The sequence below is a fragment of the Benincasa hispida genome, chromosome 10 (assembly GCF_009727055.1).
Source record: "Benincasa hispida cultivar B227 chromosome 10, ASM972705v1, whole genome shotgun sequence".
Taxonomy (NCBI): Eukaryota; Viridiplantae; Streptophyta; class Magnoliopsida; order Cucurbitales; family Cucurbitaceae; genus Benincasa; species Benincasa hispida.
Window position 1 is genome coordinate 42,890,362 of NC_052358.1, and position 16,730 is coordinate 42,907,091.

The 16,730-nt window shown below is 32.2% G+C and overlaps 2 protein-coding genes and 1 long non-coding RNA gene across 4 annotated transcripts; 1 reads left to right on the plus strand and 2 right to left on the minus strand.

The window, feature by feature from the left end:
* Positions 1-209: 209 nt before the first annotated feature.
* LOC120088808 lies at positions 210-2,565 on the minus strand. 2 transcript variants are annotated; one of them, XR_005485041.1, is made up of 3 exons: positions 2,332-2,565; positions 1,744-1,869; positions 210-1,448 (listed from the first exon to the last, which is right to left on the minus strand). It is a non-coding gene; the product is annotated as an uncharacterized LOC120088808 (long non-coding RNA). The 2 variants fall into 2 exon arrangements; XR_005485042.1 differs by lacking the exon at positions 210-1,448 and having other exon boundaries at positions 1,601-1,869.
* Positions 2,566-8,155: 5,590 nt separating this feature from the next.
* On the plus strand, positions 8,156-8,849 carry LOC120087898. Its single transcript, XM_039044906.1, has one exon. It carries the CDS (start codon positions 8,299-8,301, stop codon positions 8,617-8,619), a length of 321 nt encoding a protein of 106 aa, XP_038900834.1. The 5' UTR covers positions 8,156-8,298; the 3' UTR covers positions 8,620-8,849.
* A 212-nt stretch (positions 8,850-9,061) lies between these two features.
* Positions 9,062-10,907, minus strand: LOC120087896. The gene has a single exon (XM_039044905.1). It carries the CDS (start codon positions 10,634-10,636, stop codon positions 10,181-10,183), a length of 456 nt encoding a protein of 151 aa, XP_038900833.1. The 5' UTR covers positions 10,637-10,907; the 3' UTR covers positions 9,062-10,180.
* Positions 10,908-16,730: the final 5,823 nt, after the last annotated feature.

Here is a 16,730-nt window from a genome sequence, read left to right on the forward strand (position 1 = left end):
AATCTTCTTGTCCCTAAATGTATTAGTTTACTTAATTAAACCAATTTTCTAATATAGTAGTATAGGATTTTCCATACTATCTCCATTTATTGCTTCCATATAAAGAGTTTTTAAGAATTATGTGGAGCTGATGTAATAAATATTAAATAAATTAACAAATCAACACTAGAAATTTTCCCCATATATATATATATATATATATNAAAAAAAAAAAAAAAAATAGCGAAGAAAAATATAAAAAAGCCTACAAACCTTAGGTAATTCCATATAGCAACTGTTTTCCATCAATAATTACCTTCACCTCCTTGTATACCTTCTTCATTTCAACTAGAAATCCTTGATCAAATTTAATAAGGATTGTTTGACTCATAAGAGAAGAGAGCACTACTAGTTTTAGGTAAAATGAATTAAACTTGAACATCAAATTTAATCAAACTTTTCATATTTAATGAACTTAGAATCGAATTCATGAATCTAATAATTAAATTTTAAATGGAAATGAAATGAAGAGGGGGCCTTAGATGAGAGGGGGAATGTGTACATTAAAAAGATGGGTATAGTAACATAATCAATTTCAATTGAAGACATAAACTTAGGGACATTAGAATGAAAAATAAACTAATCTCAAATTGGTTGACAGCCACCTCAGTCACTCCCTTCAACTAATATAACCCCAATAAAACAAATAATGCCAATTAGTTAAACCTCTCACAAATCTCAGTTTTTTCAAAGCAAATAAAGGTAGTTGTACTAGACTTTATAGATTGTTAGTAATATGTTATTGATATTACATTCATCAGGATCCTTCTTTTAGAGAAACATAAAGAAAAAGAAACCTACATGCATAAGCTAGAAACAAAGGTAAATTTTCATAAATTAGAATTTGTATCACTCATCATTAAACTTAACTCTACTTCAAGATGATAAGGAAAATATTTGATCGTGTTTAGAAAATAATCTATTGAAAGCAATCGCAGACAAGTCGCCCACATTTCAAATGATAAACACCACGTATTCCAATCAAATTATACAGATATAATGCTAACCTGATAAATACCATCATCACGGGACACAAAAATGCTAACCTAAAAAATTAACGAGTGCAGTGCTCCATTGTTGTCATAAATTATTCAAGAGACACGAAAATGCACATATAGGGCTAGGTAACTATACTCTGACTAAAATATTTCTTCATGTTTTGGTAATGCATCTAGCAAAATCAGAAGTAAACATCAAAAAATGCAATGAAAAAACAAGTTAGCAGGGATCCTCACTGTAATAAAAGGTTGGTCTTTTTGGTCTTTGTAGCACAGCTTTGTGTAATTTCTCAAGATAGTAAATAAATGATTATATAAGAAAGAAAACCTTAGATTTCACTGTGTACAAAGTCTGAAGCATCCAAAGAATGAACGTTTCTTCTTCATCATTGAAATCCTTGCCAACTGTCTCTGTCAAAAGTAAACCGCCCAAACATAGACAATTCAACTTTTGCAAAAGCCACAACTCAAAACAATCACTTCTTCACGTGTAATCTTTACAGCATATATAGACACATATGAACATAAAATAGATAAATTAAAATGCAAGCTTATAGGTCATGTAGCCCGAAAAATATTAGCTTATTCAAAAAATTGAATCTCATAGACTCATATAGAGTTTGAAGTTCCTTGGCAACTACACAAGAAAACTGAAGCAGAAGCAATGGGAAGGAAAACTGAAGCAGAAGCAATAAAATAAACGAACATTCTTGAGTTGTAACTCCAGGGCTTTGTGAGGCATTTCATCAAACAGTTTAGGAGCATAAACAGTACATCCACACTACTCTTGACCCAACATCTTGGTTAATCATGAACATAATGAATGGTGAATCTGAATGAGAAAGAAAGAGATAATATCATAAATTCATCCAAAATCTCAACCTAAACTCAACAAAGCAAACCCATGATAGAGAAGCAAAAAAGAGTAAAAAATCAAATTCCACGTAAGAACGCCATAAACATAGGAAAAAAGGTTTAAAAAAATCCTAGATGAATACCTAAATATAAATATAGAAACAAGAAGCAAGAGGCGGCAGAGAAAAGATATTTGCAGTTCATATTAAATGGAAAAACAATCCTCTTGGGTTTAAGAAATTGGGAAAAATGAACAAAATCCTCATAATCGAGGAGCTACGTGAAGGGATCAAATTTCTAGTAGAAACGTGTGAATGCCTTGCATTTCGCCTTTTCGATTTAAATTGAAACAAAACAGCAACTAAACAGAACAAAACAAACTTGTAGATCAACATGCTTAGAAGAGAGAAGAGAAAAAGAGAAGAAGAATATCACTTACCTTTATCGATTCTTGTACTCTTCACGATTTCCTCGTCATCTTCTCTAGAACGATTCTACAATGAACAATAGACACCACCGTAAGTGAATCTTATTATTTTCTAGGAACCAAGGAGAGAAGAGTGGAGACGAGAAAACTTTTAGAGAAAAATGATTTGGAAACTAGGATTTCATTTGATGAAATCCCCTTGCCCTAATTCGGGCAAAACGATGAACCTATATCGAGACTTTCTCTATAGCTTTCCAAAATTACTCTGGCTAATTTAATATCATATGTTTATTTGTCTCCACCTTTCAAAATTAATTAATTCTTTATGAATCAAATTCATAAGAATTTAATATTGAATCATATTTAAATATATCTTTCTTAATTATAGACTAGATCTATAATTAACCATATCATATTAATCTCATTGATATTATTCCATCAATTGATTTGAACAATTCAAATCATTCTTTTTTGTTTTCAGTGAGCTAACAAAGGATCTTATAAACCTACATATTAGAAGCTCCAATGATATGAGATTAATAATTAAACTCTTAAATTAAATTAATCAATATTCATTAACTATCAAGCACTCTATTAGTTGCACTGTAGATATATTTCTGTGTCCATGGATATAACCAATCTGAAGGGATCAAATCCTACAGAAGCGTTGTGAGAGAACGTCTTGCATCCCTTCGATTTTTACATAAACAAATTCATTATACTAAAAGAGAATATAAACATGTAAATTAACATGTTTTGGGAAAGGATTAGAACCGTTCTTACCTTTGTAGATTCCCAAGCTTCATGAACAATCCTCTCGAAGTTCCAACAATCTTGATCACGAACAATTTCTTGAACAATCTCGAACACACGAGAGTAACCTCGTTATTCTCTATGATTTTAATAGAGGAATAAGTGGTATCCAACTATTGGAAGAGGGGAGGAGATTTGAGAGTAGGGAGGATTTTCTTTGTGGCTTAAGGAAAATTTTGCATAATAACACTTGTGTGTTGTGTATTGTCATCAATGTCTCCTAAAGGGGCCGTAGGGAAGTCATTATATAGATAACGGTCAAACCATTTTCTTAATCCTTTTTCTATTTCCCTTTTCCACAATTAATTAATTAATTAACACTAATTAGTACAATTAAATAACACTTATTAATTTAATTTGCACATTAATGAAATAACTATTTATACATTAAATCCAATTTAATGTATATATATTTAATTATCATAAACATTGTATGTATACGTGCAATACCTCTCTATTAATTAATTCTCTGTAAATCTAATTCACTTGAATTAATTAATTGAATCTTATTCAAATATTTCTTTTCAATTTAATTTGAATTATAGATCATATCCATAATCAATTATATATATGATTTCCTCAAATTAATTTGAACAATTCAAATCATCTCTCTTAAATATCCTCTAGTGAGCTAACAAGAGACCTAGTGGACTTGTAGATCAGGAGTTCCAACGATATGAGATTAATTGACTAAACTCATTAACCAAGTTAATCAATATTCGTTAACAGTTGGTACACTCCACTAAAGACTCACAGATTAATTGGCTAAACTCATATCGGATCTGAGAGGACGGTTGTCCAAACATCTCTTGAAGCGACTTCATGATCTGATGTGTCGTGATCATGGCCTCGTGTTTCTTGGTAAGAACGTCAGAAAGACTTGCCAAGATATAGACTCGGGCCTTGTCATTGGTCTTCGTCTAGCAGTCATAAGCATCCCTTGCCACTTGGGATGCATTACGTGTGGGGATTAGAGGACATTCCTCCATTAAGAAGAATCATAGATCATCTATAACTAGAATCATATTCAAGTTAGATTTCCAAGTCACATAAATTTCTCTAGTTAGTTTTTCGTTCTTAAGCAAGACATTATTGTGAAAGATATGTTGAATCGAATAACAAACAATTGACCGTATTAGTTATATTTTTCTTAACCCATTATAAAAAAATATATATCCAATCAATTCAGCCAAAATAGTCAATCACAAATCCCTAACTATTGATTTAGTTTTTGCAACGGTACTTCAGAAAACTATCATTCCCCTAAATTGAAACAATCTTAGCTAATTACTAATAGTAGAATAACTCTTATTCCTATAGTTTTTAGCTACTATTTTTTAGTCAAGGATTCATTAACTAGCTTAATTCATCCTATAATTGTGACCCTCCCATTTTCGGATCCCAGAGGTATGCTTCAACTGGCTATCGTAAGGGAAAACAACTATTGAAGATTAACCTAAGTAACCCTATCCATTACTAGAGCTTGCGTTGTTTTGAATCCTATGATCAGACCCTCTGAAAGGATGGTTGCTCCAGGACGATACACATGTGGACCATAAGAATCTCAATGTGCAACCTAATGGAAGAGACCATAAGATATGTTGACACACGTCCTTCTCCCACTTACTATGAATACTTTCCCTATTCATTGTGGTATTGACCCATGTAAACACTTTCTAAAGGGTGGGCCGCACCCAGGGCGACATGAAGCCAAGTATGGATCTCACGATGTGAACTCTTAGAGACGTGAGAGCTAAAAATTGATATATCCCATAGACTAATTTTCTCCCACTAAAGTATTATACTATTTTAGGGTTTTATTGTACTTAGTTAAATTATGGCTAATGAATCTGTCTAAGTCTGTACCTACTATAACTCTTAAAATAAGGTCTTTAAAATAATGTTCTAGGTGAATTGAACCATTTAATTAACCTAATGGCATTGCATGCTAACAAGATTAAGGTTAATTCAATTCAAGTTTTAAGTTAGTTCCCTGATAGGAGGTGTTCTGTAAATTGTCATCTTAAGAACCCCCAACCTAGACAAAACTTAGAGTTTCCTTATAACCTATAGTCATGATTGTCCTATTAGTCATATTTTAAATCTATTAAAACAAATAGGAAGTAATTATAATCTTATTAAAATTAATGTGATCTAAGGTCTAGATTAATTTTAAACATTTTAAAATTAAATCCAATTCCCTAATACTCTAATTTTGAATGCAACTCTTTATTATAGGTTGACGATTACTATTATCAATTTTATAACTATTACAAAATTAATTAATAGCCCTGCAAACATGTTTTCTATGGTTTACTTGAGTAACAATCAAATTCTAATTAACAAGAAAATCATATTACATGCATTTCATGACTTTAATATAACAATTATATTAAACTATAGATGTGTCATGCTCAATGCAAATTGATTTTCAACTTTATTAATATAACACATATATTAATTACTGATCAAAATCTACCAAGCATATACAAGACATTAATAAATATAATTCTTTATATTTACCTAAGAAACTCCAGCAAATGGGATGGTTATGGACAACACACAAAGTCACTCGATGCATTACGGACTTCCTCTTGCTACACAATCAGTTCTCTCGCTATCATACATACAAATGCAACTGACAGATGATCAAACGATGATGGCTTGTGCTTCAAATTCTCAAATGACTTTGTCCAATGATGCTTTTAATACTCAAGTGAATGATCAGTTTGATTATGAAATTATGAGTATTTTATCAAATCTAACAACAACTTGTAACCATTAAATAGTTCAAAGTTTTGAAATAGAATTTATTTGTAGGTTTTGTTTGTTGATCACTAATATTGATTTTGCTCTAAGTTGTTGATGTTGGCCTTACTTTATGGTTTTGGATATCGTTTCTCTCTGTTGCTTTTCTTTAGTTGGAAGTTTATAAGTGTAAAATGAAAAGTATAAATCATTGTATTTCTACTAATTAATTATAAAGTACATTGTTATTACATTCATAATTTAAAACTGTACAAACCTATTTCTTTATTTAGTATACTTTCAAAATAATTTTATTTGAATTTTATATATAATGTTTTTTTATTCTTTCTAAAATAAAGTTCTCATAAGCTTGTATTAATTTTTGTTTATGAATTATTTTGGATAAGATTTTAATTTTTTTTAAAAAAGTGAGAGTAAAAAAAGAAAACAAGGTGAAAAGAATTTTCATAAACTTAATTTAAAACAAGAATTGAAAAGAAAAATAATAATGGTTAAAATTAAATTTATTAGTTTAGCGTCACGATTGTGGTTCAAATCTTCTTGTCCCTAAATGTATTAGTTTACTTAATTAAACCAATTTTCTAATATAGTAGTATAGGATTTTCCATACTATCTCCATTTATTGCTTCCATATAAAGAGTTTTTAAGAATTATGTGGAGCTGATGTAATAAATATTAAATAAATTAACAAATCAACACTAGAAATTTTCCCCATATATATATATATATATATATATCATTTCTTTTCAAGTCATCTTATAATCAATTTTCTGTTTAAGTTAAATAATTTTGTTAGTGGAATATTTAAATCTATTCTCGAAAACTCGATTAAATGATGAATTTGAATATAAGGAAGGAATCAAGTACGTCTATTCTTCAAAATTTAGGAATCAAACAAGTAATTTTGCTAAAATATAATGATAATCGCATCTTTAAATACCACAATTTGGTAATGTAAGAGTTTTTTTCTTGTAAAAAATAAAAAAGAAAAAGAAAAAGAAATTGAAAGTTTTCATTAATATATTATTTAGAGAAAATATTTACAAATATTTTGTTGGAGTAAAAAAAAATTAATTTGAGCTTTTTGTTTTTCGTCTTCTCTTAATTTGAATTTGAAAATCTCGAGTTTTATCACTTCTTTTTTTTTGTCTTCTGGAAGATTTTCAAAAATTTGTTTTATTTCTTACCAAACATGTCCGAAAAAAGATTAAAACTTTAGATCCACTCTCAAATAGGGGTGTTTAAATAACCCGACAAATCGAACAACCCAGACTACCTGAATTAAGTTGGGTTAGATTTGTTTTTGGGTTAAGTTGGGTTAAACTTTTTCTATTTTTGTTGAGTTGGGATAGGTCGTGGTTGGCTAAAAAAATTGGATTGACCCAACCCGACCCAAATTATATATATATAAATAAAATATACTATATATATTTCTCTTTATTTAAAATTTAATTACTTTGTATTGATTAATTTATAAATTTTAAATATATTTCTTTTAAAATTGTTATGATATTTGTCTTTATTTGAAGTTTACAATAAATATCTTAGATATTTGGTATTTAACATTTGAATTTTGTGAGATTTTAGTTATTAGTTATCTGTTGTATATAAATTTATATATTTTGAATTAAAAACAAAAAACAAGTTATGACTCATCAACTCAACCCAACCCGAATTTTAAGGATTGGATTGGGTTGGGTCATAGACTTTATTTGGGTTCTTTGGGTTCTAACCTGAACTTTCTGACGTCCTAAAAACACCTTCAACCTAACCCAACCCGAACCATGTACACTTCTACTCTCAAATAGGGATGTATTTGGGTTGGATTGGGATATTTTTTGAAGTAACCAAAAATTCCAATTGCTACAAAAAAAAAAAAAACTCAAATAAAGTTTCCAATCCTTAAAATTATTGGATTGGGTTGTTGAGTTATAACTTATTTTTTCTTTTTAATTAAAAAAACATAAAGGTATATATAACATATGACTAATAATTATTTTAAACAAAGAAAAATTATTTAGATTTGGTTAGGTGAATCTAAATTTTTTTAAACTCATCCCAACCTAACAAAATTGAATAATAGAGGTTGTTTAGGTTATTCGAAAACCATGCCATCTAACAACACAATAATAAAGGTTAGTGGTCAAAATGTTGAAAAAATACTTCGTTTTTTATAAAGAGATATTTTATGTGGGGTTAATTTTGTCAATTCACATAGGACAAAACCCTAGTTCTTATTTTTCATCTCTGTTTCCACCATTTCTTCCATTTTCGGCACAGCCTCAGACTGGGCCTCCACACGATTCTTCAAAATTTTCAGTTATTTCTTCAATTGTGCTGCTTAATCTTTTGTTATGAGATTGCACTGATTCGTTGGGAACAGAAGCGGCAATCGCAATGGTGGAAATCGAGGAGGAGAAGGAAGAAGATAAGTTATATGGTGTTGCTAGTTCGATTGGTTTTTTGGGTAAATTGGAAGAAAAGTACAGAGAAATCAAAGAGAATGCTGAAACATATCCTTATGTATGGGGATCATACATTGTTGTCTATGGCGGATTCGCTCTTTGGACTGGTTATAGATGGAGAAAGCTTCGGAAGACGGAAGACAGAGTACGCGTTTTACAGGAGAAGCTTCGACAGCGTTATGAAGCAGAACAATCTTCCGCCAAACAATCAGCAAATTCAGTTCATAAAAATCCATCTTCTTCCAAGCAGTAGCCAGATTTTGAATATCTTCTTCTTCTTGCGAATATATTGGTTAGATTTTATATCTCATTTGTTCTGCTGTTAGGTTTTGATTGGTAGGAATCCCATTTCCTTTGTTGACAAATACAATGCTCTATTCTAGTTCAAAATCAAATGTGCAATGCAAATTTAGGAAACAAAAGAATAATGTTTTACAATGACTTTTGTTGGAATGCTAGTCGCTGTTCTTAGTTTCCCACTGATAAACTTGAATACAAGGAAACGATTTGCCCAAATTTAATATAATTTGAGTGATTAGAGGCTTTGTTTCTCTTTATAGGCTGTAACTTCTTCAAATGTCTATCTATCAATTCATCTGTTTGTCATTCATGTGTTTTCGGATTGACTTTGTATCAGTTCTTGCTGTTTTTTTCTCTAAACTGAAACCATCACTTCAATGCCTGCATTTCGGAATCAATGTTACTCCCATTGGTTTAATGACAGGGTTAGTAGAGGAATAAGTTTGGATTTTATTATATCTTATGATGAACTACTAGGATTGTTTTTCGAGTTTATTTTGGACGGATGACCGGTCGCGGTTATATGATTCATGACACACCCCAACAAACCATTGAAATATAACCTTCTGGTGACCTACTAACAGCTTTTCAAGTGCCATCGGGGTTAGGGATGACCCTCCTATTCCAGTGGCGGCTTATCCCTGACTCAATGAGATGGGCCAATGCGACACAATTTTTTTTCATGTCTTTTCCACCTATCCTCTCCCAGCCCGATGCTTTTGCTTGTCTCAATTTGTTGTTTTAGCTTGTTTTTAGTAATTTTCCCACCCCCATCGCCCATTCTTTTCAAATATGATCTTTTAATTGAAGTTATGTTTAATTAGTAATAAAATTTGTTGTTATTAGATCAAATTCCCTTTTCTCAATTTAACTCATGACTAAACACAATTATTTTGAGGCAGCTCGATTTTGCATATCCCCCTTGTATTTATGTTGGTTTTGGTTTCGACTCGACTAGAAAAATCGAGACGAGCTAAACTATCTACAGCGAAGAAGAAAAAAGATGCATTCAGTAATGATGCTGTAAAAGGAATTTGTTTTGGTATCTAAGAACAAAACTTGGGTGGTTAAAGATCATAATTTCAAAAGTAGAAGCACTGGTATATGGGTTAAAATATGCAATCACTATAAATTAACAAGTAAAATTTCAACTATTACAGGGACTTTGAAGACAAGAAATTAAAACCATTGACCATCTAGCTATATCCTATAATCCTGTCATATGCATCATTTGAGAAAAACAGGTCGAATTTGCAAGTATATCGACCACCATTGATGCTCGATCGAGGATAGATCTTTTCTTACATTCAGACCAACGCACATGGACGACATTGCTATCATATATACACTCATGAAAAAGATCAACAAAGATCGATGTTCTTTTTTAAATGGAGGAAACGACTCAAATTCTAGTAGGAGATTCATTCAACTTTCTTGATTCATTCGACTCAAATTCTTCCTCCATATTGAATAACCAAACCCTTCTTCAGTGGAACTCAATTATTTAGTTAGCTTTACGACCCCATTGTTATGGCTAATGGCATTTCACTCTCACGAGACGCTATCGAGTTGTTGGATGACGAATTGCTTCGCCTTTGATCACCATTGTCGTCGTCCTCCTCATCAACTCGATCTCCCCCATCGTGTCGAGGGGATTCAGCAGATGCATTATTGTTATTATTGTTATTATTGGCATTTGCGTTATCGGCCCCGACATCTACGCCAATACCAATGGAGACTCTAAAACCACATGCACGAGAGATGACTCTGTAGAAGAAAGTTAAGAGCCAAAAGAACCAAGGGAGACAGACCAAGGACAAACCGGCGACGGGTAGCCAGGCAGTGGTTTCGGTCTCAGGGAGGATCATGTACATCAAAAGACAGCCGCCGCCGCTGATAATGGAGAAGAAGAGAAAGCAAGTGACGATCCATATGAATGCACGTCCAGCAGAGGGATTCACCAAAGACATTAATTTTGGTGTTTGAAAAGATTGTGAGTTTGATCAAGAGATGATGGATGAAAGCTTGAAAACAAGACTTAGAAACATGATGATGTTCTTCTTCTGATGATCATCTTCCATCTTCTTCATTGAGAAACAAATTGGTTGAAGATTTGCATGGAAATTTCGTTGTCAAGAAAACAACAAAGAAAAAAAAAACCTTTGTGGAGAGATCCTCAAGAGCTTCTGTATGGAGAAGAAAAACAATATCTAATTTTCAACTATTTTGGTCAAGTTTTTTTCTAATGGTGTTACGTGATTTCAGCTCTCTCAAAATTAGTCATTTTTTCTCATTTACAGCTCTGAAATTAATTTCTTTTTTCCTTTAATTTTTTTTTATAGTGCATTCTAATATATACTCAAAATTTATAGATCTCATATGATAACTTTTTTAGCCATATATGCATACTAAAGCAAATACTTGAATATTTTTCATTGAGAAAATTGTGACTAAAACATTAGAATTACAATACTTTTATTTTTTTTCATATTTATCCTTGCTTAACCCAACCACTTGAAGGTGCACTTTTCACTTCAAGAGGGAAACATAATCCCTAAACCAAGACATATAACCCTTTATAACCTTTTCCATAAATCTAAAATTCCATTCCAAACTTGGAACTTTAGTAGGGTATCCCCACAAGATAACATTGCTTTTAAACTTCAAAATGTTTATCCTTCCTCTTGGTATAGTTAATTAAACTTGAACATTTTCATTGCGACAAACACATAGTTCAAACCCAAGCACCTTAAGAATTTTCAATCCAATAACTCGATTTTTCCCATCTAAAGGCAACTATAATTTCAACCATCTTGGCATTCCTTGACCAATTCATCTTACCTAAGTCTTGTATACAGTTCCTCATGATATCGCTTTATACTCCTAGTAATTCTTCTTCCTTTTAGACATGCTACATAAAGAACCAAAACACCATACATTACTCGTTCCACCAACTTCAATACCATGAAAGTGATCATGACCTATTAATCCTTTCAAAAAATTTCTTGGAACATTTTGACTTGAATATCTAGTAATCCTTAATATAATTTATAGTCTCTTCTTCACCTCTTTTTTATCTTGTAAAGAAACTTTAATCTTGTAACTAAGAACGTGTGCCTTGTGATAAAGTTCCTTGTAGCACCACTAGTTTTATTCTCGTAATGCAAAACTTAATATTATTCCTCAGTGAATTTCCAATTCACCTACCTTATTCTATAGTTTAACCAAATACATTCATTTCTTTCTTTCATGTCATAAGTACATAACACTTCATAGTTCTATTAGGTTTCAATATTCCTGAACAGAAATATATGTTCGTTTCTAACATTCCTTCCATGAATTAAACTAACGCCAAATGGCCTTATAATGATCATTCTTTCTTTCCATAACACCAAAACAAAATAGTCATCTCATACTATCTTCTTTCAGGTCGTTAAACTAGCAATAACAATCAGTCAATACATAAAGCTTAGGCATGAAGGCTTTTAAACACATCTTCCATAAAACATTTAATGAAAAAACATACCTGGCGAGGACGAAGGATCCGTGAATAGCCATAAGGGACACAAAACCAAGACTTACATCGTAAGTCAGTCTACAAAACCTAAAACTTAGGCTCTGATACCAACGGTAACGACCTGACCTTTTGAGTACTCTGATAAGGGTCGTTACTCATAATTACACACTTACATTCAAAACATTTTGACCATTGAGGAAAATAAATTTCATTAAAATAATAAAGACAGTTTTCCAAAATAAATATCAAATAAGTATAACCTTTGCTCTCGGGGCCCTAAAATAATGAAGAAGAAAAATAACTTAAAAAAAAAAATATTGACCAACATGAGTTTCAAATCAAAACTTTTAAATAGCTTGAAAACCTAAACTGAGCGGAAACGATTTACATGTCCCATATGGCACGATCACAGGTCCCTCTCGTCACCCGCCGGTCCGTTCCTATCATTACCTGAAAAACATAAATTAAGAAAGGTTGAGTATAAAATACTCAGTAAGTGATCCCATTACCGAGATCAGACTATGCATCCACGAGCAAAGAAAGATAGCCCGAGGCTCATACAGCTGCATCGATTTTTGATGATGAAAGGAAAACCAGAAGACGTACTATCTTGCCTTGAAATGCATATGATAATAACATGAACGTGAACCCATCGACTCATGCATGTCTAGTGGCCCGTAGGCACACCGTCAAATATGAAACTAGACCCGTAGGTCTTCTGAAATAAAACATGCGTCAAGGCGAGACAGTAAACCGCTCTATTGGTCTATTCATTCATCACATACATAATATCAGTACTTATTAGAAATTTGAACATGCTCATAATACTTATAACTGTCATGCAACAAGTAAAACATAATGACAAAATCATGCTTCAAGAGTCCATTAAGTAACTTTATAGGTCTAGTCTAGGCTGCCTGGCACGAAGGCACCAATAATAGTACCACTTACCTCAACTTGGTAAAAAAACGCAAAATAAAATCTCCTTAGAACTTCTTTAGCACACTTGAATCAACCTAAAGTTATGGCTTGGTCCAAGACAAATTCCAAAACTTGATTCAATTAGTCAATCTGATCAAGAATCAAATCTAAAATCAATAACTTAATTTTCACTATTACTCTCAATCCAAAAGAATAACCATCCAACAACTTACAAAACTTACCAATCTTCACCAATTTTTTGCAAAACAAAAAATGGTCTCTAGCTTGATGGTTAATGCCTCAAAACTTTCAAATCTGGAATCCAAGATTTTTCTCCAACGATTCAAACTGACCAAATTTGAGCACGATCCAACGATTCAAACTCCGAAAATCGACAATTTTGTAAAAGCTGCCGCTGAAAAACCGAATTGCTCTGTCCCCAATTTTTTTTTGCCTCTTTTCACTTTCATTTAATTTCGAAAAAATCTCAATCTTTTTATTTTTTTTTTCAAATTTTGAAAAGATAAATAAAATATTTTATCACAATATCTCAAAAATCTTCAAAGATTCTATTAAATTTATAAATCAATTAACTTTTCAAATTATCTTAATTTAGGCTTCAAAAATCAAAATTAAAGGGCAGATCCATCAATTTGATACCTATTAAATCCTTCCAAATATTTAAATCAATTCAAAATCACATGAAATTAATTATCTCTTTTAATTATTTTTTTTAAGTTGGCCCTAAAATCTAAAATCTAAGAGAAGCAAAATTCAATATTTTCAAGATAATCAGTTTGAATATCTAATCAATTAAATTCAATTTAATCAATCAAATTTTTTCAATTATTTCAATTTAATCTCAACTTTCCAAATGAAATGGAAATTTAAACTCAATAATTTTAGATAATTAACTTAAATTTTCCTAAAATTCGGGATGTTATAGTACAAGGTAGTTCTTCAGCCGCCTGCTAGAAGAACAGGAGTCTGACCACTATTTCCACTTCCGATATAGAGGTTCTGCTGGAGTTAGAGCTCGAGAGGGACGAGCTTCAGCATGTCCTCACCCCAGTCACAACAACAAACACTTAAAATCAAGCCAAAGGGAGCAAGAGATTAACCCTGGTAGCTTGATATACTTTTCTTTTCCTTACGTAGAATTTTTCTTCCATTATTTATCTTGTTTGAACTAGAATTCTATAGAAATATTTCATTGATATTGATTTAATCATGATTTCATCCATTTCCACATCCATTTTCTTACTTTCCTTCATCATGAATAGCTAAATCCATCATGGGTTGGGTGGAACTAAATGATAATCTGCTAAGTCCACATGTATGTGCGTCTAGCTTACTTGATGTATACTTAAATGTTTTATGCTTGAATACATCTAATCAATCGTTTTAAGTAGAAATAGTTAATTGCTTGTGAGAGTAAGTAACTGTGGAACGCATCAACTAAGAATATTGAGTAGCATTATAGATAAAGTTAGTTATATTGAACTGTCATATTAGTAAACGCATGTATCTTAAAGATGAGATAAGTGTGGTAAACGCATCGAGAGACGTTGAAAGACAGTAGAAAACAGAATCTGGACGCATCACACATGTACAGTTAGGGATTACCAACTTGTCTTCCCAATCCCATCTCATTCAAATGATTTCATCCAAACCTGTTGCCTGTACTAAGGAATCATCACATTACATTCCAATGCATTCTATACTCTGTCAATGCATCCCATTTCTCCACCCCTCTTTATCTTGCATGTATCCTGGCTTAGTTTAATTAATATTATCAACACATATATTTATACTTAGAACCAAATTGCAAAAGATTATGTTACTATCTTGTGTTAACACTAACTAATCCCTACGTTCAACCCTAGGTTTGCCAGGAAACATAGCCTAGGTTTCTACTTGGATCTAACTTAAGAAACTTGTACACAACTAAGAGCTTTGCATGAACAATTAATCTTTATCTTCTAACGCATAGTCTCACATTAAGATAGAAATTGGCATAAGTGTAACGCAAAGATTAAAATCGCCAACAAGTTTTTGGCGTCGTTGTTGGGGATTAGGCAACGTAGCTAACAGTAATTTGATTTTGAATCTTTAACAGGACTCTCAATCAAAGGAGTATTACAAGTTGAGCCTAAGCTTGTAAGCGTTTTATGAGCATAGAAGACTCTTCTAAGCCTAAATACGACCTAAGATTGAAAGAACCTTCCGTCAACGAATTAGAGCTAATAAAAGGCAGAGGCAAAGGCAGATAAGAATGCCTGACAATCAAAATAACCGACACATGGCTAAACAATTAGCAAATATTGTCAATAATCCTATTCTGATGGCGAACAACAACACGCGACCAATGCATGAATATACTTCACCAATTCTATATGACTTCGCACTTGGGATCATATATCCAACCCCCGATGGGACAAGATTTGAGATGAAGTATGTAATGCTACAGATGTTACAAACTACAAGGTAGTTTGGTGGAATGTGTGGGGAGGATCCTTATGCACACTTAAAGCGTTTCTTAGAGACATGCAATTCCTTTGTGATTCCTGGATCACACCTAAAGCTATAAGTCTATCTCTTTTCCCTTATTCACTGAAAGACGACGCAAGCAATGGTTGAGCTCCTTCGAGCCTGGCAGGGTGACTACATGAGAAAAATTGGTAGAGAAATTCATGCAAAAGTTTTTCTCTTCTACTGTCAATGCAAGGTGTCGAAGGGAAATCATGAACTTCGAACAGAGAGATTCTGAGACATTAAGTGACCCATGGGAGAGATTTAAACAATTGGTCAAGAATTGTCTGAACCATAGGTTATCCTGTTGGGGTTGATGCCTTAAATCTCGTAGGGTCCTATAGTTTGTAAAACACTTATATGAACAAACGTTTGTAATTTATAATATATGATATTTTATTCACTTTAGTCTATATAATATGTGATATTTTAGTTGCATTAACCACAAATCAACAAAGTAAGATCCATGGTTATTGTTGTAACTTAAATATGTATGTGGAGGCATACAAGTGGATCGTGTTTTAAGTAATAACTTAAATGGTCTGTAGTATATGGATAAGGAGGGATACCTTATCCTGATGACACTATAAGTGTGACCCGCTTTGTAGATGTTACAAATGTTGTAAAGTTCTACACATGATCTGATCTTGATCATTCGTGTATTATACATGCGAGTAGGGATATTTTATACAAAGGAGTTTGTATAAGACCGAACCACGAAATGTTTAATCTTGTTATATAACGCCGTTCATAATTGAGACTTTCATTTCACTAGGATGACCGTAGATAACATAACCTTAATCCTGAGTGAGTTGTGAACTTCTGCCTATAAGAACAGTCCTTTGATTTGCATGGGTGAGAGTGGCCAGATTGCCGACTCAACAAGCCTACTATTTTGGGGATTCTTCTGATTGAGGAGCTGGGAACTCAGCTACACAAGATGGAATTCACTCCTTCCCTGAAGTAGGGGTAAGTAGATAAATTGCTCCATCAAGGGTTAATTTCGGGGCTTAAACAATGTGACGCCACACCCTCTCTTGGCCCGAGAGGGGTTTAGTCATAGTAAGACTATGATCTATTATACATTAAAGAAA